This window comes from Protopterus annectens, chromosome 2.part2 (genome assembly GCF_019279795.1).
Source record: "Protopterus annectens isolate FY-2018-M chromosome 2.part2, PAN1.0, whole genome shotgun sequence".
NCBI classification, from domain to species: Eukaryota; Metazoa; Chordata; order Ceratodontiformes; family Protopteridae; genus Protopterus; species Protopterus annectens.
Window position 1 is genome coordinate 423,503,480 of NC_056730.1, and position 23,679 is coordinate 423,527,158.

At 43.0% G+C, this 23,679-nt stretch overlaps 1 protein-coding gene across 1 annotated transcript in view; it reads left to right on the forward strand.

The window, feature by feature from the left end:
* Nucleotides 1-23,679, forward strand: part of TNPO1 (transportin 1) — a 3,819,238-nt gene that overhangs the window by 1,111,239 nt on the left and 2,684,320 nt on the right. Inside the window, exon 7 of the mRNA XM_044064437.1 lies at nt 13,581-13,703. Coding sequence (XP_043920372.1) covers nt 13,581-13,703 — 123 coding nt within the window. The remainder of the gene's footprint in view (nt 1-13,580; nt 13,704-23,679) is intronic.

Consider the following 23,679-nt stretch of genomic DNA (forward strand, 5'->3'; position numbering starts at 1 on the left):
TCAGCCAACATTCTGTGGATTTCCCGAAAAAATGTAGAGATAAAGATAGAGACAAGCCACACAAGGCTAAGCCTTCCGATGATGCTACTGCTAAGCAAGTCGGCAGTTCTCCAGAATTCATTGAGGAGCTTTTGCAGCCCCTGATGCCTGACTCGCTATCTACGCAGGCATCTGCCCAGACACTTTCGGAGTCCGCTATGCCGCAGAAATCTACTTCATCTGTCGAGCCTTTGGCTGTCTCTGCCTCCGTTGGGTCTGGAGCCGCGACGCAGTCACTGGCTTCCTAGGAGACATTTTGCACTACCAAATCTAGACAATCTTCGCATTCGACTACTGCTTCTCAGAGACTGACAGATTCTCTCAGGCCTAGAACCCAGGCCAGTCCTAGGAAATCTAGCCACCATCTTGCTACTGCTGCCCCACCCCAACCTCAAATGCTTAAAATGGCGGAGGATCTCATCTCCCTTATCCGAGGTACTCAGGCTCCCACTCCTAAAAGGAAAAGGCATCCTTCTGCAGAAATTTTGGCAGACCAAGAGTCTGAGGAATCTGATTATTCTGCTTTTGAAGAGGAACAACATCCCTTAACTGTTTATGAGGATTCAGATGCAGAGGAGTCCATCCCCTCTGCCTCCCCTCCAGAGGACCTTTAATTTGGGGAAACCCATCAAAGAGAAAAAATCGAAACACAACCCCACCAGAAAAAATATTTTCCTGGCAGCTGTGCTAGACACAGCATCCCAAATGACCTTCCTGTCCCCAGGCAAGCAGAGCTTTCTGCCTCTCTGTCTCACCCAACTGGCTTCCCGAAGCCACCTCACTGCAAGAAAGTTCCTGCAAGCCCTGGGATACATGGCATATTGCATCCTTCGTATCCCCCTCACCAGACTTCACATGAGAAAACTTCTGTGGTACTTAAAGAACCTTTGGTGTCAGCACTCTGTCCTTAAAGACCACACTCGCTCTGATCCCATGTATAAGGGCTGAATTTCTCTGGTGGGCAGAGGCATGTGCCATAAACAAGGGTCTTCCCTTCATCCTCCGCCCTTCTGGCCAGACCATCACCACCGATGCCTCATACATTTTCAGGGCACTCACTTACAGGCAGGTTGTACCCAAGGCCTTTGGAATGCCCAGCAATTTCACTTGCACATAAATCAGAAAGAAATTATGGCAGTACAAAAGGCTCTGATTTCCTTCCAACTCCATCTCAGGCCAGGGGTCCTCCTTATAAAAACAGACACCACCACAGTGATGTGGTACATCAACAAGCACGGGGGCACCCAATCTTAACCCTGTGCAGGTTAGCCATGAGTCTCTGGCTTACAGGCACCTCCATGGGGCTACACCTAATTGCCCAGTACCTTACAGGGGTCAGCATCCTGGCAGACCACCTAAGCAGAAACTTACTAGACCCCCACAAATGGCAGCTCCACAGAGAAATCTTTCTGCAAATTACTCAGGAGTGAGGGACCCCAGAATTGGATCTCTCTGCCTCGCACCTCATCCACCAGCTGCAGAGGTTCTGCACCAGGGAGTTTCACCTCCTAGTGTGGAAGGTGGATGGCTTGACCTTCCCTTGGAACTCCCTCTTTGTGTACACATACCCTCTTCTGTCCCTTATTCCCAAGGTTCTGATCAAAATAAGGGAGGAGAGACCAAGGATCATCCTCATTGCTCCTGACTGTCCCAGACAGCATTGTTACCCCCTGTTATGCAACCTGATTTTACAACCACCAAAGTTGCTTCCCCTGATGTCAGACCTCTTGACCCAGGAGGGGGGAAAAGTACTGCACCTAGACCTACAGATTCTCAATCTTTCAGCATGGCTTGTACACTAAACACTAACAAGGAGTCCCTGTTAAGCCAACAGGTCATGGACATCATCACAGAGGCCAGAAGACCCAGCACAAGAAAATCATATGCAGGAAAATGGAAAAGATTCTGCTCCTGGAGACACTCAACGGGGGGCAGTACCTCCCAACCTTTCATCCCTCTCATCATGGATTACCTAGCAGAGTTGCTCAATAGGTGGCCTCTCTTTCTCCTCTATTAAAATTCATGCCTCAGCCATTTCAACCCATTATGAGTCAAACCCACCCCCTCTTCTCTCATCCTTTGACTAAGCAATTCCTCAGAGGGGCTTCTAATATCAGGCCTCTCAGAAGGCCTCCCACGCCACCCTGGTACCTAAATTATGTGTTGGAAAAACTAACCTTACCTCCTTTTGAACCTGCCGCTTCTACAGAATTGAAATACCTGTCATGGAAGACTGCCTTCTTACTAGCTATCACTTCAGCCGGAAGGGTATCAGAACTTCAAGCTCTCATGGCATTTGAGCCCTTCATCATTTTCCATGCAGACAGAGTCTCCCTGAGGATTAACCCCTCCTTTATGCCCAAGGTGATATCTGATGTGACCCTTAACCAGGCCATACACCTTCCCACCTTCTTTCCCAACCCTCAAAACAAGGGGGAAATAATCCTACACTTACCTGATATACATAGGCAACTCGGATGCTATCTGGACCATACTAAGCCATTCAGAAAAACAGACCAACTACTTGTAAGCTTTGCCCCAAGGGCAGAGGGGAAGCTCATCTCCAAACAAACCATTTCCAAATGGATTTCACACTGTATCCATTTCTGCTACAGACTACATGGGAAACCCATCCCTAAATCTATCCCTACCCACTCCACTAGGGCAACCTCCACTTCCACTGCCTTCCTCAGAGGAGTACCCACCAGGAACATCTTGGAAACGGCCACCTGGACCTCTGTCCATACCTTTACAAAACATTACCACCTACCCCTCTTTTCTAAGTCTAGGGCAGGCTTTGCCTCTGCAATTCTGCAGGGCCTCTTGACCCATACCTAGGACTCAACCTATCTTTCCACCCCTTTCCTCAGCTTTTGGAATCCTCCCACAGGTGATGAGTGCAACAGCGAAACACGAAGAACATAGCACAGATGTCCTTCAAGAATGCAACTGCAGTCATAACATATGGGTTGTCCTGCCTCAGGCAGCCCTCGGTCAGCCGGATTCCAAAGTCTGGGTCCGACGTCGGCTGATGTTGCATTTCTCTCCGACGTCAGAGCGGCTGGAGTATATAAGCATCAGCCGACGCCATCTTCTTCAGTCTTTCTTGCCGCGCGGTGCCCGAAGCAGAAGCAGTTCGCAAGTGCCGGTCGGTCAGCTCCTGTATTCTTCGAAACCGAAGACATCAAAAAAGCTAAGTACCCCGTTGGGGACCTTTTCTTGCCTCAGCCGATGTCAGAATTAACTGAAAAAGTAAATAATTGTTTGTCTTGTGGTAAACAAATACCTCATAAGGATTTCCATTCTTACTGCCTCCCTTGCCTTGGCCCAGACCACGACGTCTCGGCCTGTGCCCGCCTGTACTCGCTTCAATAAGCGCACTCTCAGGCGCCGGGCGGAGTTCGCTGAAGACTTTTTTGGCGAAAAGTTTGCTTACATTATGCCGTCGGAACAACCGACTACACATACGTCTAAAAAAACGGAAAGACCGGGACCGACCTCCTCGGTCCGCGACTTCCTCCGACTCCACGCCAAAACTTACCGTGAGTGCCCCGGTTCCCTCTGAGGCGGTTATTCCACCGCTTGGAACTGAAGACACTGCACTACCGATACCTCCGATACTGGAGGCCACACCGACGCCAATTATTGATTTTCCTCCGGATACTGCAACCGAGGAAATGCCCGAGACCATTGCTGTGGATAAGGTTACCCCTGCACGTGGGGCTGCCAGGCCTCCCATGTCTATGTCTATCAAGGCCTACACACGTGCTAAGGCAGCAAGCCAGGCCAAGCCTGCAAGCCAGGCCAAGCATCACTCAGCTAAAACCTTGCTTCAGCCTAACCCTGAAGCTCAAATTATGTACTTGGCCGCAGATCTAATTTCTATGATCAGAGGCTCCCAGGCCCATCCTGAGAGAGGATCCCAGCCTCCTCCTGATAAGAGGCCCAGGGTTGAACCACCTGACCCCCTTTCTTCAGATGAAGATTCTGGGGACTCCGTGCTTTCTGAATCCCAGGAACCCCCTTTTCAGACTTTCGAGGATTCGGATGCAGAGGACTCCATTCCTTCGGCCTCTCCTCCTGAGGATATTTCATTTGGGGAAGTTCTGCATTCCATGAGGGAGCATTTCCAGTGGCAAGGTCAGGAATTTTCTGATTTCTGGAAGCGCCTTCGGACTTTCCTTAAAAAGCCACAACACAGACCCTTAGCTATTCCTCCTGTGCTTGATGTGTTGGATGACCTTTACTCTGACTCCAGTGCTACCCCTGATTCTCTGCCCCCGGCTCCTGTCAAGCCTGACAGATATTATAGGGTCCCTGAAACCCATTCTCATTTCTTTAGGGCCCATGCTGTAGACTTAGAAACTATTTCCCAGGGGCCTAAGGGGATTTCTGCTACCACTTCCAAAAATCCTTTTCCTTCCGACAGAGAGGCAAGGTCCTTAGAGAGATGGGGGAAGAAGGTTTACACCTCTACTACCTTAACTATGAGAGCTCTCAATTGTCTGTTTCATATGCTTCAATACCAGGATTCCCTGTTGGATGATTTACAGAAAAAATTAGCCTCTCCTGACCCTTTAGATAGGAAGTCTTTGCAGGAGGCTGTCCATAACTCTCAGCAGGTTAGTAATCATTTTCTGCAGTGTGGATATGATGCATTGGAAGCTTCATGTAGGGCAGCTATGACAGGAGTGGTCATTCGCAGACATGCATGGTTAAAAGAGCAACCCTTACCGGATCATGTTAAGGCAAAACTACTGGATGCTCCCTTGGAAAAGAACAAACTTTTTGGTGATAAAGCCCCCCAGGTTCAGCAGGAACTGGCCTTCTAAAAAATGGTCATTCCCGAAGCCTGAAAAATTTCAAAGGGGCAAGAACAGGCGTGCCCGTGGCAGAGGGCAATATAGAGGATCCTACAGGGGACGCCAATGGCAACCAACAAACCAAAGAGGTGACACAGGGGTTTCCCCTGTCACTCAGGGACAATCTCAATGACTTGACTCTAACTTCTCCGACCAAGGAGCAAGAACAAGACCCTTTGGGAGGAAAGTTATCTCTGTTCTCAGAAAATTGGCACAAACTGATAAAAGACAAATGGATATTGGACATTATAGATCATGGTTACAGGTTCTATTTTCATACCTTACCAAGAAAACAAGGCATGCCAAACCTTCCACAAAATCAAAAGGCAGAGGCTATCAAGCACATTTCTCTGCTGGCTCAGATCAAAGCAATAGAAAAAGTGCCTCAACAAGAACAAGGTCAGGGGTTTTATTCAAGACTGTTCCTTGTTCCAAGAAAACAAAATCAATGGAGGCCGATACTGGACTTGTCCGCTTTAAACACTTTTCTCATAGTACCAAAGTTCAAAATGCTGACCTTACAGCAGCTCCTTCCCATGCTGGGCAAGGGGTCTTGGCTGATTACTCTGGACCTCAAGGAGGCATACCTGCATGTCCCTATCAGACACAGCTGCAGAAGATACCTCAGATTTCTTGCAGGGCCAGAGCATTATCAATTCTCAGCGTTGCCTTTTGGCTTATCTACTGCGCCCAGAGTATTCACGAAATGCCTGGCATCAGTAATTGCTCATTGCAGACTCCAGGGGATTCAAATCTACCCCTACCTGGACGATTGCCTCATACAAGCGGACAACGAACTAACCTTGACAAAAACTTGAATTATGTCATACACTTGCTACAGGCTTTGGGATACACAGTCAACTTTCAAAAGTCAAGACTTCTACCATCCCAGCAAATAACTTTCTTAGGAGCCAAACTAGACACAGCCTCTCAAATGGCCTACTTGACAGAAGACAAGCAAGAGCAGTTAACTCATTACTTCAAAAGTTTAGCAAAACTCTCCCAGATGACTGTAAGGAGATTCCTACAGGCCCTAGGGTTCATGGCATCTTGCATTCTCCTGGTCCCACTAGCAAGACTACACATGAGAAAACTTCAGTGGTATCTAAAGAGCTTATGGTCTCAGCACAACAACAACCTAGAAGCAATTATCCCACTCATTCCATGTCTTCAAAAGGAATTTCTATGGTGGGCCTCAGCAAGTCAGTCAAATACAGGCATGCCGTTCAGAAAACCTCAGACAACACAGACCATTACCACAGACGCCTCAGACCATGGATGGGGGGCGCACATAGAAGGCAGATGTATTCAAGGACAATGGAATCCAAAGGAAGAACATCTGCATATCAACCAAAAAGAAATGCTGGCAGTGATGCATGCCATCGAGGCCTTTGGACATCAATTTCATCAAGGCCACCTTCTAATAAGGACAGACAACACCACTGTGATGTGGTACATAAACATGCAGGGAGGTACTCACTCTTACCCCCTTTGCAGGCTAACAATGAATCTTTGGGAAAAATCACTGAGTCTGAACATACAGCTACAGTCCCAATTTGTTCCAGGCAGAGACAATGTTCTGGCGGACAGTCTAAGCAGGAATTTCCTAGACCCACACGAATGGAGGTTACATCCAGACCTCTTTGCACAACTAACCTCGGCATGGGGCAGGCCAGACGTAGACCTGTTTGCCTCCCAGCTCAATCATCAACTACAAAAGTTCTGTTCAAGGACAAATCATCCACAAGCGTGGAAGATAGATGCTCTTTCATTCAACTGGAGCTCCCTAGTCATCTATGCATTTCCACCTCTGCCACTGATGACCACAGTGTTACTAAAAATCAAAGCAGAGCAGCCAAAGGGAATCCTAATAGCTCCGAACTGGCCGAGAACACTGGTACCCACTACTACGGAGCATATGTCACAACAAACCGTGGGCCCTTCCCAAATGGCCTCAACTGTTGACTCAACACAACTTCAGGACAGCTCATCCCAACCTCCAGACTCTACAGCTAACAGTTTGGAAGATCACATAAATAACCTCAATTTATCTCTCTCCAAGGAAGTTCAGCGGATACTAACAGAAGCCCGCAGACCATCCACCAGAAGGGCTTACTCAGCCAAATGGAAGCGTTTCAGCATTTGGAATACCAACAAGGGTCAAGATGCATCAGTACTGAGCATTCCACTCATTCTGGAGTACTTGGCAGAATTGCTAAATAAGGGACTTTCATACTCTTCCATAAAAATACATGCTTCAGCTATCTCAGCTAGATACAACACTGACCCACCTGTGTTCTCACATTCTTTGCTAAGACAATTTCTTAGAGGGATCAAGAATATAAAACCTCCAAGAAAGGCACCAGTACCAGCTTGGGATCTCAATTTTGTGTTAGAAAAATTGACTCTACCTCCCTTCGAGCCAGCAGCTTCAGCGGATTTACAATTTCTGTCTTGGAAGACAGCTTTCCTGCTGGCCATTACCTCAGCTAGAAGGGTTTCAGAATTACAGGCACTAATGGCAATACCACCCTTCATAATCTTCCACCGAGACAGGGTCTCCTTGAAAAACAATCCTTCCTTTCTGCCAAAAGTGGTATCTAGGGTCTCTCTAAATCAGGCAATTCACCTGCCTACTTTCTTCCCCAATCCTGAAAACAAAGGGGAAAGACTGTTGCATACCTTGGACATACATAGACAACTTCGCTACTATCTAGACAGAACCAAGATCAGTAGGAAAACCGATCAGCTATTTGTAGCTTACGCTCCTGGAGTACAGGGAAAAGCAATTTCCAAACAGACAATTTCAAAATGGATTGGACATTGCATCAGATATTGTTATTCCTTCCATAGAAAGAGTGTGCCAGCCAATATCAGACCACACTCTACCAGAGCTACAGCCACCTCCACAGCCTTCTTAAGAGGGGTGCCTACAAAGGATATTCTAGAAGCTGCTACATGGAGCTCCGTGCATACATTTTCCAAACACTACAACCTTCCTTTATTTTCCAGATCCAGAGCAGGCTTTGCTTCGGCAGTCCTGCAGGGATTGCTAGCTACACCATCCTTTTCCTAGAGCATACCACCTCCCCAGCTAAGCTATGGTATTCAACCCATATGTTATGACTGCAGTTGCATTCTTGAAGGACATAGTACAGTTTTGTACCTACCATAAATGTAGATGTCCGATAGATATGCAACTGCAGTCGGGTTTTCCCTCCCTCCTTCCCCTCTATGCCTTGGGTCCACTCCTCTCCCTGTTATTCTTAGCTGGGGATATCTGTTATGGTGTATCTGTTTATTGCTTACTTATTTGTCTGGAAACCTATTTTTGTTTCACAAATTTGTTTTTAGCCTTCCTTGGAGGGCACCTGGCGTCTGGGGCAAGAAACACTGAAGAAGATGGCGTCGGCTGATGCTTATATACTCCAGCCGCTCTGACGTCGGAGAGAAATGCGACATCAGCCGACGTCGGACCCAGACTTTGGAATCCGGCCGACCGAGGGCTGCCTGAGGCAGGACAACCCATATGTTATGACTGCAGTTGCATATCTATCGGACATCTACATTTATGGTAGGTACAAAACTGTACTTTGTGTACACTTACCGTAAATGTAGATGTTCGAGTGTATTTCACTGTTGCAGTCTTGATTTCCCTCCCTCCACCCCCCCCCCCATTTAAAATCTTCCCCTAGGGGGACATAAGCTTCCTTAGGTGGCTTTTAGCCACCAGGACCACTTCTCTCTTTTCCCTTATGCTTCTGATGGGTTAGAGCAAGAAACACTGATGTAATGATGTTGGCTGCCTTGCTTTATAGCACTGATGACCTGACTTCAAACTACAGGCGACGGCATCCAGCGTACAAAAACATTGAGTCTGATATTTGAGCCGAGCAAGGGCTTCCACAGCAGGGATAACCCACAGGTGATGACTGCAACAGTGAATACACTCGAACATCTACATTTATGGTAAGTGTACACAACTGTACTTTCTCTCTTATTTGTGTGATCTGCTCAATGCTGGGTTGACATATTCTTCAGTTAAATCTCAAATGTCAGCAGGTTTTAACTCGTCTTCCCTTGACTCCTCCTCTGGCCTATAGATGAGGTCAAACAATTTTTTAAAGGTGTCCTTCATATTAGGACTCTCAAGAAGTCAGTTCAGCCTTCCTGGGACTTGAGCTTTGTTCTTGAAAAGTTGTCCAAGGCTCCTTTTGAGCCTGCTTCAACTTCCCCTACAACATTGTACTTGGAAGACTGTTCTTCTTTTGGCCCTCACTTCAGCTAAGAGAGTGTCTGAGCTACAGGCTGACATGCTGTTCCTCCCTTTTTAGTTTTTCAGAGACAGGGTGTCTGTCTGTACTAATCCTTTTACACCCAAGGTGGTCAGTGAGCTGCCCCTCAGTCAGCCTGTTTATCTTCCTTCCTTTTTTCCTTCTTTGCAGTCTGCCAGTGCGAAGGTTCATCCCACCTTGGATTTGCTTAGATGGCTCAAATATTATTTGGATAAAAAGACTAAGGTTATTCTCAAATTTGAGCAGCATTTTGTTTTCTTTCATCCCAGGTCTTGAGTTTATCTGTTTCTAAGCAAAGCATCTCTTGTTGGATTTCTAAAGCTATTTCTTTTTGTTTTTTTTTGCATGGTAAATGTCTTTCTTCATCAGTAAAGAAGCTGTTGCCTCCTTTGGTGTTTTTTTTTTTTTTTTCAAGTGGCTGGGTACCAGTTCCATCCTTGAGGCTGCTACTTGGTCTTCTGTTCATACCTTCACTAAACATTGTAAGTTGGATGCTATTTGCAGGGTTAGGGCTGGCTTTGCTATGGTTACCCTGCATGGGTTTCTGGATGGCTGTTCAGTGCCATCCTCACAGGTTTCCTCTTGAGCTTTTGTACTCTCCCTTCAGTTATGAATACTGCAACAGTGATATGGAAAGACATTGTTCAGTTGTATAAAATCTTACCATAACAGTAGATGTCCTTATCTTCACTGTTGCAGTATTTGCTCCCTCTCTCCTGCCACATGTGCTGTAGCCTGTTCTTTCTTGCGGTCTTGGCCTTTTTCTCCTCCTGGATGTGCATGTTCTTCCTTTGTCCTTAGGGGCATTCTGTTCCTCCAGGGGGCTTTTTCAGGAATGTGTGTGTGCGTCCGTGTGTCACCTTTATGCCCTACACCTTGCATGGGGAATGTATATTTGGCGCCTGTAAGTACTAAAGGCTTTGGTATACTGCCTGGATTTTGGCTATCATTAGCAGGAGATTCCTTCACTTAATGAATACTGCATCAGTGAAGAGAGAGACATATACTGTTATGCTAAGATTTTACATAACAGTACTTCTGCTGCCAGGTTTCTCAAACAATATGATGAAGGATGGAAATTGATTCATGGAGTTTCTAAAATCTTTTATGCCCCTCCCTACAGTTTTTTTAGGATTCCCCTATACACAAAAGTCAAATAAGCCAAACCAGTATTTCTCTGACAAACCTGATATTAAAAAAAAAAAAAAAGACTAGAGAGTGACAAAAATAAAAATGGGGGCTTTTCACAGAATGACTGTCCGCATTCCTTACCCTCTTTACTCTCTCCTCTCTGTACAAATCTGTACCAAAAACTGACCCTAAACATTCCACTTTGGCTTTTGGACTCATTGGTGTTAAAGGTAGTGCAAGAAGAATACAAATGGCATTGCATGCAAAAATCTTTCAGGAGAATACTTCCCCACCCTTTTAACTATTCAGAATGTTTTTCCTCAGTTTCTTCAGTCTTTGCACGCAGAGTCTCATAGAAACAGTGCCTTTAAACTAAAGTTACAAAGGCTTCTACTTCAGAATGTTTATAGTATCAAAGATGATTGCCTCTTGAAGACTAATACTGACCTTTCATTTCTAAATCTATGTGTGAAAGTACCAACGTTCTAAATGTGGACCTTACAGAACCGGTTACCCTTCATTCCTCCCATGAGTTACTTGGTAATTTTAGACCAGAAAAATGCTTACTGCCATATTTGACTAGCCATAGGCTTTAAGAAATTTCTCTTGTTCTTTGTTTCTGGGTCACATTGCCATTTCTCTGCATTTCCTTTTGGTTTATCTACAGCTCCATTGTTCACAAAATGTTTATCCCTGGTCATAGCGTATTGGACACTGAATGTCAGTCACATCTTTCCTTATTTAGACAACTTGCTTTTCTTGCAGAGGCTTTCTCCAGATGTCAGGAGTCCTTAACATGGGATCTGATGTCCTTTTCATTCTTCCTCATGTGTTATGGATCCGATCCTTAGATCGGACTCTGCCACATACTTCAGAAACCTCCGTCAAACCATAATGCCCAAGTTCATCCTCAATACCTCAAATCTCCTTTGCTGCTATCTCACTCAGATGTAGGGTCCTTCTCTCTCAGTATTTTTGAAGTTTTTGTAAGTTATAAAAGTTTATTTTTTTATCTGGAATTTCCTATAAACCTCCCTCTTAGTCTTCATTTTTTTCTGTGTCAAGAGTTTCTGTACTATTAAAGTAATTTCCTAAATTGTACTTTCTGTCCCTCCTTAGAATAAATTTTAATTACCATTGTTGGTAATTTTTCTCTGTATGATAAAAAAAAACAATCTTGGTCTTACATTTCTCCTCATGCAAAAATAAAAATCTGTGGTATCATTTGTAGTCTCAGAAAACCCAGTATGCAACCTATACTGGGTCAAAAACAAAACAAAAAGAAACTCCAGTGTGCATTTAATATGGTAGCTAGTTCATTTAGTGAGATTTCAGTTGAGGTCCATAGAACTGCAAGAATGTGTTTCAAATCTTTTACTGCCCCTCCACATGCTCTTTATTTTATGATTAGGACAGAGTGTTTTTCTACCGAGCTTCTTTTTTTTAACCTAATGCCATGTAGGGCGTTGCACTGAATCAGAAATATATTCCTTTTTTCTATCCCATCCATTCGAGGCTAGTAAAGATGGTGCCTATGTTTTGTAGACAGCTTTTCTAGTATATTACCAGAACCAAAGGTTTTAGAAGTGACCAGCTTTTATAGGTAACAAAGTAGTTAAAGTTGTATTGCAATCCTTTTATAGGCAGCAGTGTGGGGAAGTGGTTAGCAATGCTGCTTTGCATTGGTTGGTTCTGCAGTTTGATTCTTGGCTGGTATGCCCCCAGAATGGTATCTGCATACACATTCCTTGTCTACGTAGGTGTTGCCAGGTGCAGTGATTTCCTCTAGCATTATCTTAGACATGCTGTGTGGTACATTGACATTCATCCAGATTGCCGTTAGGCATATGATGTGTCTGAGTCCTCCAGTCTTATCCATTTTTTCTTTTTTTTGTGTTTGCCTTAACCCCAATGAGCGCCGGCTACTTTACGACGGAGAATAAACAACAGTTTCTTTTGTGCAAAATTAATTGCGGTTGTTGTTTGGTGAACAGGCAACCAACACCTAGATAAGACAACTGTCTAGCCTTCTGTTAAGATTCTACCAGCAAGTCTGTTTAAGGGTCATTCAGGTCTCATTTTGTTAATTCAAGACTACTGTGACTGTGTTTTCAGAGATGCTTCTGCTACTGTGTGTGAAGTAGTAGCAGTCCTAGTCAAGTTTTCCAGGGGTTGAAGATGTTGCTGTAGCAGTGATCCAAGCTGGAGTCTCCATCATGTGCTTAGATTCTTAGGTAGCGTACTTCCCAACCAGATTATGAAGAGTGAGCCCATGAAATGTTGCTAGAACGGTTGTGTGAAGTACTTTTCATAGCCATAGATTGCCTGGGCTTGACTTCACAGTAAATGTTACCCTTCATCCATTCTTGGTGACCTAATCTACTTGTTTTACGTGGTCTTGTTATAGTGCTGTCTTGTAGTGTGGGACATGCTTTGTGGTGTTAACCTTTTGATTAGTATGTGTCCGGCTATTTCATGGTGCATTAGCCTGTTTGGGAAAGGTCTGGATTGCAGGAAAACATGAACATTTACTAAGTGGTTTGTTATTTTCAGACATTACAAGTCTGTTTATCCTGTTAGCTATCACAGCAGTATGATGGATCAGCCTGGTATCTGGTCCTTCCTACATCATGACAGACCAAGAAAAGTATACCCTAGCCAAGATTGTTGGGTGGATGTGGTAAAAGCCCACTCTATTCTAATGCATTTTGTTCATGGTGGAATCTCCATCTGTTTACATTAAAGAAGCCTTATTCTGACTACTGTGACCAAATTTTTTTCTGCAAAGAAAAATTTTCTCTGTATACCAATAGCAGCTAGTAAAGGGGGATGGTAGAGACCGGCCATGTTTAACTGTAATGCAAGTGCTCTAGTCTTGGGGATCCTGCCATTTGAGAAGAGGTATTAAGAAGTAATACTTACAGATGTCACAGGCAGCAGTAAGGAAGAGGTGGGTTTTGCTGGCCTTCATTTTGCAGTCAGTGTTAGGTAACTTGAAGTGGATATATATAGGCATTTTGAGTTTAGGTGAACAGACCAAGGTGGTTTTATAACATGGACAGATTGTGAAGGGAAGGAACACTTGATGTACTTCAGTCTTGTACATCATTACAAGTGACCATTTACTATCTTTCTGAGTCAGAAATCAGCCATCTTAAAGTATGTTTTGTATTGTCATGTAACTCACAGCAGAGCTTTAGTATAATGTTTATTTGTTGAGCTCATCATAGATGCCTTTATTCTGTGTTTTTAGAATTTGTTTGCACTGGCTGGTGATGAAGAACCAGAAGTGCGCAAAAATGTGTGTCGTGCACTGGTGATGCTGCAGGAGGTTCGAATGGATAGACTCCTTCCTCATATGCATAATATTGTTGAGGTTAGTGTTTTATGGCTTGTATTGAAATTGTTGATTTTTTTATTTACATTTTTCTTAACTGTTTTTGGTCACATGGTGTGGAGTAAAAATTTCTTCTTGCATAAAATAAGAGGATGACAGATGTCTTTTTTTATAGAGGCATTCTTTGCAGTCATTTTTTACTTTCTTACACCTGTCACTTTTAAATGTATTTTAAGACACATGGACCTGGGTACAGGTATTTTGTGGTGTCCAGTGCAGCAGCAATGTATTCTCTTTTAATAGAAATAATGCAGCATAGTGATGTTCCTTGCTTTGTGTGTTCATGTTGCAGATGCAATGAACTTAGTTTTAAGGTAAGTAGATTATCTTCAGGTAAGGTCATTATAGTAGTAGCTGACTACATTTGGGGTTATCCAACTTCTGACTTCCACTGGTGTTGCGTTTCCCAAAGCTTGTTTCTCTGCACCCGCAGAATTACTGAAGTAGGTGATGTGACTGCCCTCATACAAATTCAGCAGTGGAATGTGCTCTTATTTCTTCTAATTGTCTTGAGAATTGGAGGTTGATCAGTTTAGTGCCAGAATTTTTTGCTATGTAGTAATGCACCCACCTACCTTTTTTTTTCTGTAAAAAAGTAAGAAGAAAAATCATCTCACCTTTATGCTGCAAAACAGAATGCTACTTCCCTTAATTTTATTAATGGATGCTTGTAGTAGATAGATCATTTCTGACTGTTACCATAACCATTAGTTTTTATTAGGATTTGCACATAAATTCTGGTTTTGTGCTGTTTTAGTGAAGTTAAGTACATCCTGTAGACTAAGATATTTGAAAGTGATATCTTTTAATAGAAAAAAAAAAAATTAAAATAAGCAGAGCTGGATCCAGCACTAGGCAACCAAGGCAGTCACCTAGGTCCCGGTGGCTGGGAGGAGGACCTGTTCGTTGGTCAGGGGACTGTCATATCTTCATTTATAATTTAAAAAAAAATAATTTTTTTAAGGGCACTCTTCTTTAAGAATGTCCTCTGCATCCTGTCGCACACATCTGTTGTGTCTATGTGTATATGATCATCGCACATATCTGTTCCTACCTGTGTCCCATGTGTGTGGAATTTAAACGCAAAAAAAGTTCTGTAAGGTCAGTAGGTGTGTAGAAGACACTGCTTCTGCAGGTGTCTGCAGACAACACAGATAGACAAGTAAGGAGAGAGTGGTGTGTGTGTGTGTGTGTGCGTGCGTGCTTGTATTTTAATGTAAAAAGATGTTCTTCCTGCTGCTTCCACAAGTAAGGTAGCCAGATATGTATAAGACAGCAACACGGACAGACAAGGAGAGAGTGGTGTGTGTGTGCATAAAATGCTCTAGTTAGGGATAGCAGGTGGCTTCCACATGTAAGGTAGGCAGGTGTGTATAAGACCGACATGGACAGACAAATAAGGAAAGACGTGTGTGTAAGTAAAATGCCCTACTTTGGGACAGCAGGTGTTTCGTTAATTTGCTTAGGCTCAAACTCTGTACCTTGGTTACAGGAAGCAAGAGCCTGAATACTCTACCTGAATCACCAAGCTGCTAAAAAATGAGTTTCAAGTGCATTTTCAGGGAATTGTGAGTTTCAGGGGAAAAGAAGTTTACTGCTGCTCATGCTAAGTCTGTTTACAATGTACTGCTGTTTCGTTTAGCAATTGCTATTACAGTTGTACTATAGAATTGAAAAGCATTGTTAGTAATACAAGTAGTGTATTTGCTTTTGATACAGAAGGCTGTGGGCTCTATATGTGGATTACTGAAACTGTGTTGTACTTTAAGGGGGTGTGGGTGGGGCGCTGCAGTCCTGAGTATGTCCTCCTTTGGATGAGATGTCTAGTTACTATGAACCTGTTATCAGTTTGCTATCCATTCCCTATTGCAATATTACCAGCTTACCTTTTTTTCTTTTTTTAATGTAACTTAGGCAATTTATTCTTCAAGAGCAGCAGGCACTGAATTGGTAGATGAAACACTGGAAAATTTGCTAGCAGCAGCCTCTTCATTAGTTACAGATCTCTTTAATATGTAGTTATTCACATTTACCTTTGCAGATATTCTGCATTTTGACTGATAGTAGTGGATTGTAATGACAGAAGTTTGAGTGGTCTTTAATGGTTGAAATGTTCTGAGTTGGGCAGTTTTGTCATTATTGGTTTATATGTCTTTTATTCATTGTTTAGTGAAAAAAAATGTTCCAAAACTACAAATTTAAAATGTGCTCTAACAAGTGGGGCTGAATTAATACATTCAAGAAGATGAATTACATAGTCCTAAAAATGTGTGCAAGGGGCCTGTGATTTGAAAATGGCCCAAATGTAAACTTTATCCAGCACTAGCCGTATGTATTTTCTTTGAATGTGTTTCAGTGCCATTTCAATGAATTGGAGTTTCAAGGGTAAAGAAGTTTAATGCTAAGTCTGTTTTCATTGTGAGACTGCATTGCATTTGTATAGCAAATGTCTTTCAGTGTTTGTGCTATAAAATTTGAAACAAAAGTTTTAAATTAAGTCCAAATATCTGTAAGCATTGTAGAAGTAAAACAGAAAACAGTATGCACACTGAGAGGTTTGAACAGTGTTTATGGTATAACTGGGGAGGAATAGCCAAGTAATGGGAAACTGGAATGGCTGCGGGGTGGGGGGGGGGGAGTGGTTATGAGGGGTCCCAATCCATTATACTGCTTAGGGCCCCATTTGACCATGATCCAGCTGTGAGAAGAAGTAAAATGACATATTGTTGAGAAAGGAGAGAGAGAGAGACGGGCAAAAGCTAGAAATCTGATAAAAAATCACAAAAAGAAACTGTTTCAAACACTTCTAAGTGTCAGTCCTCTACAAGCACAATAGAGGAAGTTTCAACAGAGCAAAACAAAAAGTGATTGCATTTATTTGTTTTCGAAGGCAGTTTTTTTTGTGTCCATTCCTAGAAATGCTGGTCTACGAAATTAAGTACTTTGCAGTTGTGCAAAACACCATGATCAACCAAGAGTGTATGGAATGGAAAAACATGGTGGTTTTATTTCTCCAAGGCTGTGTGACTTCTGGGTTAGTGTGTTTAAGTTGCAGGTGTATTTTTCCCTAAATGAAACACTTAATTGAAAGTGTTTGCCATAAATTTCTTTAAGGAATTAATTGATACAGAGAATGCTCTTTAAACCTTCGCTTTCAAAAGAGGGATTCTAATGCCATTCTTTGAAGTACTGAAATACATTTTCTCAAGTTTGGTTTTGAAACCTTAAACTAATAAAAATTAGGCACTAAAAAAAGGGCGGCACAGTGGTGCAGCGGTTAACGTTGTCGCCTCGCAGCAAGAGGTTCTCCGGTTCGATTCTCGGCTGGGGTGCCTTCTGTGTGGAGTTTGCATGTTCTCCCTGTGTTCGCGTGGGTTTCCTCCGGGTACTCCGGTTTCCTCCCACATTCCAAAGACATGCATCTGGAGCGTTTCTCCCTGGGCCTCCGCTGAAAACAGGCTCTGTGGAACCTAGTCGGACATTCCCGGTCAACAAATGTTAAATAAATAAAATAAATAAATAAAGTAAATTAAAACCACAACAGTGTTGATATCTTTGACTGATCCTGCCTGAATTATTTTAGAACTGTAAGAATTAACACAACCTGATCCCAAACAAATGGCAATTGAAAAACTTAAATTTACGGTAGAGGTAAACTTTCTTTCTGAACATTTTGTTTGCAGTCTACACCTGTTAAGCATTTTTTTTTTATTTTTGCTGGAGAATGTTTTAATTTTCTGAAAGTCATGTTGGTCCAGCAGCGGTTGACATTGGTGACTGGAATGGGTCAGCATACGTCTACTTCTCATCTAGAACGGGGAGTTTGGTACCCTCAGAGGTTATAAAGGAGGAAAGAAGAGGAAGAGTGTAACCTATCTTCAGTGTCCTTAGAAGACTATTCCTGTGTGTGGCAGCTTGAGTCCCCTTGTGTCTCTGACTTGTGATGAGGAGGATGCATCCTCTCTGTCTTCAGGCACCTCTCCTGAAGATTTAATAAGTTCTGAGACAGGTGCCATATTTTTTATTTTATTTTCTGATAACAAGCAAGAGACCTTTCTTCCTCAGTGAAGAGACTTTCAGATAATGTTACCAGAGTCAAAGTGGGCATTCACTCACTTTGTCATCTGTTACAAATCTTTTAGGATGTTACTAATGGATTGATTGATACACAGCCCTAGAAAGGGTGGACAGGCTTTAGAGAGCCCTATTTAAACGATTGAGTGCAAAGTTCACTTACAAAGCTGATCTTTCTACTGTCTGTCTTGCCTCATCATGACAGACCAAGAAAACTGTAATCTTAGCCACACTTCATTTCATACGAGAGAGTCAGGCTTGTTGGATGGATATGGTAAAAGTCCACTCTAGTAATTCAGCTGTAGGGTGTATAATTATATGACCCACTAAGTTGTCATTTGAGTCAAGTACAGAAATGTATGCAGAAATTGCCAGAGTCTTTTAAAGACAGACTAGAAAAAAATTAAATGCTGCAGCAGGTAAAATTGGAGTCCATGCATTAATGTGTGCGTGTAATGTAAATGCTGCAGCATCCTTATACTTGGTGTGTTAGAGAATTTATTTTGCTGACTTTACCCATTCCAGTCTCTGTCGCTCCCCACTGTATGTTGGTCATCAACAGCCCCCCCCCCCCCAGCCAAACATTTAGCCTATTTGTTCCTTAGCACTGGGCCTGGAGTTAATCAGGAAGGGACATCATTCAGATAACCACCAAGGTGGTTATTTTTCTTTATATGGCCCTGTCCCCTATGTGCACTGTGCAAAGTGGTATGGAGGAAATATGCTGTAGGCTGGTTGACAGTAAAAGATTGCCCCTTCACTAATGCAAAGGGTCTTTGAGGTCTCTTGTCTGCAAATCTTTTTCAGGGTGAAGTGACTCTCTCTTGCCCTTGAGTTGTTTGAGTCTTTCCAGAAGTCATGAATGAAGCCGTGAATGGTGTAATGAATGTTGTACAGTGGTATTCAGGAACTTACCATACTTGTAGATGTTCAAGTATGATGATCTTTGTAGTTAATGTTGTAGTACTGATCCTTGGGAATTTCTGCCATGCAGAAGCCCACAACCATCCTGATTTCTAGAGTCTTTTTATCATCCCTAGCGAATGAATGCCTGATGGCCAATGTTTGGTTATCAAGGTTAAGAGGGGCATCCGGTGTCCTTTTCAGGTTTTTCTAGCAGTGCAGTCTGATGTGCTTCTGTGTGTATCAGCTGGTTGTTTTTTCTCCTTAGTTTTCAGGTAAGTGCACCGTTACGGACTTCTGTCTTCTGATTAATGATCAAAAAAGCTTAACGGCTGAAGTGTGGGAAGCACATCCCACATACAGACTTTTCATTCTTTGTCTTTTGTTTGGGACCTCAGCACATTTTCAGTTGTCAAGATTGTTAGCTCAATCAAAGGTAAAGCTGTTATATCCAAAACATGAAAATCCAAAAACAGCTGAATAGGAAAACCCAGAACTTATTTTATAGTCACAAAATAAAAACATTAAAGTAACAAGTATCCAGTTAGCACTTTCGTCTCTAACCTTGAGACTTCTTCAGACTGAATACATTTAGCATCACCAAGCATTTATGTAGTAGCTAGTCGTGTGATTAAAATAGTTTACTGCTTTAACCCTGTGTGTTTCAGGTAAGCAACAAAATATTTTCTGTTTAATCTTGGTGGATAACAAGCATTAAGTTTAACTTGCCATAAATATTCTATTCTCATGTTGCAGTATTCATAAGGTCACTGCCTGCAGCACCGGATGTCCGACCAGTATAGCAAAGTCTTTGGGTAAGGTGTACATACGACATTGCATGTCAGAGCCATAAACCTATGTCAGCTATATATGTAACATATGCATGTACCCATATCAGAACTTCTCGCCAGCTCATGGAATCCGGTTGTTTGATTGCCTTCGACTGTCCGCTTTTCAAGCTAAGTTCCCTTTTGGGATTTTTGATTATACCTTTTTTTCTTGTATTCCAGACATACATGTCAACTAGGAAGGGAAGGTGTGCTTATGGAAGACAGATTCTGCACAAGGACACGCACGACAGTTGTTTGTTTTGCTTAGGGGCAGGCCACGACTGCAAGTCTTGTGGCATTTGCCAGTCCTTTATCCCCAAAACTTTGAGAAGCTGTCTGCTTAAATATCTGTATAGAGAATCATAGGCGCCAACGTTTGGCATTAGATGTTCTTTCTGTTTCACTGTTGCAGTCATCACATTTGGGTTATCCCTGCCAGGGTAGCCCTCGGTCAGCCCGAATACCAGAGGCTTAGTATTTCTGCGTCAGTTGCTGTCGCTTCAGGACTGACGTCAGGTCATCAGTAGTATAAAGTAAGGCAGCCGACGCCATTACATCAGTCTTTCTTGCCGTGGAGCCTGAAGCAGAAGCAGTTCGCACGAGTGCCAGTCGGCCGCTGCCTGAGTTTCGTTTACCAAATTGAAGCTGAAGCCTTCTACAGCTAAGTACCCTGTTGGGGATCCTTTTTTCTTGCCCTAATCAATGTCAGAAGAAGTTACTTGTCTCGCCTGTGGAAAGCAAATACCATACCAAGACTTTCATTCTTACTGCGTCACTTGCTTACGCCCAAACCACAACCATCCCCCGCTGTTGCTTCTGTGCTTTTTTCAATGCCAGAACTATCCATCGTTGGGCCTTTATTGTAGCTAGATATTTTCGATGTCAGTCTTCGAACTCCGATATGGCTTCGGTAAGCCATCCGACAGCAGATCTTCCAAAAAAAACATAAAGATAAAGACAGAGACAGACAGTACAGGTCCAATCCTACCGACGATGCTCCCGTTAAGGTAGTCAGTTCTCCAGTCCTCAGTGAGGCACCTTCGCAGCCCCTGTGATGCCTGCTTTTGTGGATTCGCAGGCCACTACCCAGACTCTTTCGGAGTCCAGTATGCCACAAAACTCTTCTTCGACTAAGGATCCTGCGGTCGACTCTACTTTGGATGGGTCCGGAGCCACTGAGCAGGCACCGGCGTCCAAGTAAGTCCTTCGCAATACCGATTGTTGACACAGACGTCTTCTTTCACGACTACCGTTTTTTCAAAAATGACCGAGTTTTAGGCCCAGGGTACGAACCACACCCAAGAAACCGATGACCCAGTCTCAGGCACCTGCTTCTTTGCCTCAGTCTCAAATACTTAAAATGGCGGAAGACCTTATCATGCTGATTAGGGGAAGCCAAGCTACCCCTTCCAAAAGGAAAATAAATCTGTCCTGTGTAGTTTTATCTGAACAAGAGTTCAGTGACTCTGATGCATCTGAATATGAAGACATGCAACCTCTCTCTGCTTATGACACAATAGTCATAAATTTACAACCACACAATAATAAATTAATAATATATTTAGAAACTAATACTGAACATTATACAATAGAGGTTCTTGCTTGTTATACTGTAGGGTTTCTACTAGTTTAAATTGGACATAATATTCGTCCTTAGTTAGCTGGTATTTATATGTTTTCTTGAAAGGTTGTTCTGCTTAGTAAATATGAACGTATTACTAGTATTTATAGTATACCAATAGAACATATTGTTATTAGTTGGTGTATATGTGTAATATATACACACTAACTATAATTAACTTAAATACCTAACAGGGTTAATTTGTTACACTTGTTAATATTTCTAGTGATTGTGTAGTTATTTTACCTTATTCTATTTTATTATACTGGTTTTGTACTATTAAGTTGTCTATGTACACTTTTAAGGCTGTATTTGTTGTGAGTTGGTGCTTATTTATTATATTTTTATATATTACTTTTTAGTACTGTTTAGTACACTACATCACTTTAAATTTTAATTGATTTGTAATTAACCTGTTTAAGTGATGTTAGTATAAATATCTAATTAGAAAAAGTTAATTATGTCTGAGGAAGTTGCTCAAACATTGAGCGACGAAAAGCGCTTTACATCTATTATTTAATAAACACTGTGTGGTTTTATCTTCAGTGGTTCGTTGGATCCATTTCTTTAGTGCATCTGAATATGAAGACATGCAACCTCTCTCTGCTTATGAGGATTCTGATGCAGGGGATTCCATTCCTTCAGCCTCTCCCCCAGAGGATTTTTCCTTTGGGGAAACCCTTCATACCCTAAGGGAGCATTTCCAATGGGAAAGTCAGGACTACGCTCAGTCTAAAAAGAGACTCGGGGAATTCTTAAATCTTCCACAGCACAGACCCTTGGCCATTCCCCCCAGTCCTAGATGTTGCGGAGGATGTTTTCCTGGAATCCAGCTCGACTCCTGACACCCACCCTCCTGCACCGAGAAAACCAGACAGGTACTACAGAGTCAAACTACTTGCTCAGCAACCGGAGATGAAAAAGAAAGTGGCCACACAGTCCCTGACTCACACAAATTTCTTTTTAAAAATTCTACAGCTGACCCTGAAGTAATTCTCAAGGGCCTAAAGGAATTAAAGCAACCTCTGCTAAGAATCCCACCCCCTCAGATAGGGATTACCCAGCACTAGACAGATAGGGTAACACAAAGTATACACCTCAGCTACTCTTGCTATCAGAGCACTAAAGTGTCAGTTCCATTTGCTAAAATTTCATCAACATACCCTGGAACTCCTCAAACAGAAACTGTCCTCCTTTCCTGCTTGTGCAGAATCTAAAGAGTTACAAGAGCTAATGCATTCAGCAAGTCAAGTAACTAAACACACCTTGCACTTTGGTTTTGACACCCTAGAGGTTTCTTGCAGGGAACAGTCACCGGATCTGTCCTTAGAAGGCATGCATGGCTCACGGAACAGCCCTTGCCAGACCATGTTAAATCTTGTGGGGAGCCTTGAGCAGCCTACCTGTCCCTGTAGGAAGTGACCTCAGCACAAGAGCTGTAGTAATTGGTTGTTTTGGACCATTTCTAGCTCTTTTGAAGTTCCCTGTTTAAAATCCGCGTTTGCACGGCTTTGCGCGGTTGTGCGCATAGCGCAGCGCCGGTTAAACTTCTAGCTCCGCCAAGTCTGCTCTTCAAATTTTCCTGTAAGGAAGCTCAACTCTTAGTATAATCAGACTACTCACTATATTATAAGCGTAGCACTTGTTCTCAAAACTTCTCTACTAAGTAAGCACTCTCATACTAAGTAAGCACTACATCCACCTACCACACCTGTGAATATCCACTTCCCTTAAAGGCACAGCACTCCGTTATACTGTTCTAGCATGTCGAGTGGTAGATTACTGGCATCCTGTCCAGTTCAGCTGGTTAATCTGGGTATCTTGAGACAATGCTACAATTGTCTCATGTTCACAGACAACCCTCTCCTCCTCCCAACAAACACAAATACATGTGAGAGATGCAACTATATAGCCAAACTGGAGGCTGAACTCTCTCAACTCAGAGCTGGCATGACCAGACAGGAGGAGATGGTAACCACACACACAACAAACCCAGTCCCACATAGACCTACCACAACTGCAAACCAAACACATAAAAACACAAAGACATACTCGGAGGCTCTAATAAAAAACTTACCAAAACAACAGAGGCTCCCAAAGCAGACATCCAAATATCCACCACCTCAAAACAAAACACATGCAACACATACTTCAATAAATCAGTGTGTCAATCAATCACAGCCCTTAAAGCCAAACACCATGCCTGATACACTAGTAATAGGTGACTCTATAGTCAGACACACTGATGTCCCGCTTACCAGGCTGAACAAGGAGAGGGTGACTGTGAGCTGCCTATCGGGAGCTAGGATCCGCCACATAACACACGCACTCAGGTCACTCCAAAGCAAGTACAAATATGACTCCGTCATTGTCCATGCTGGCGTGAATGACCTGAGAAGTACCTCCCTGGACTACATGAAAAGAGACATAGAGGAGCTCTCTGATTATGTAGCCCAGGCTGGTATGACCCTGACCCTGAGCAGCTTCTTGCCCTCACCAAGAATGATACCACAATACAAAGACAAGA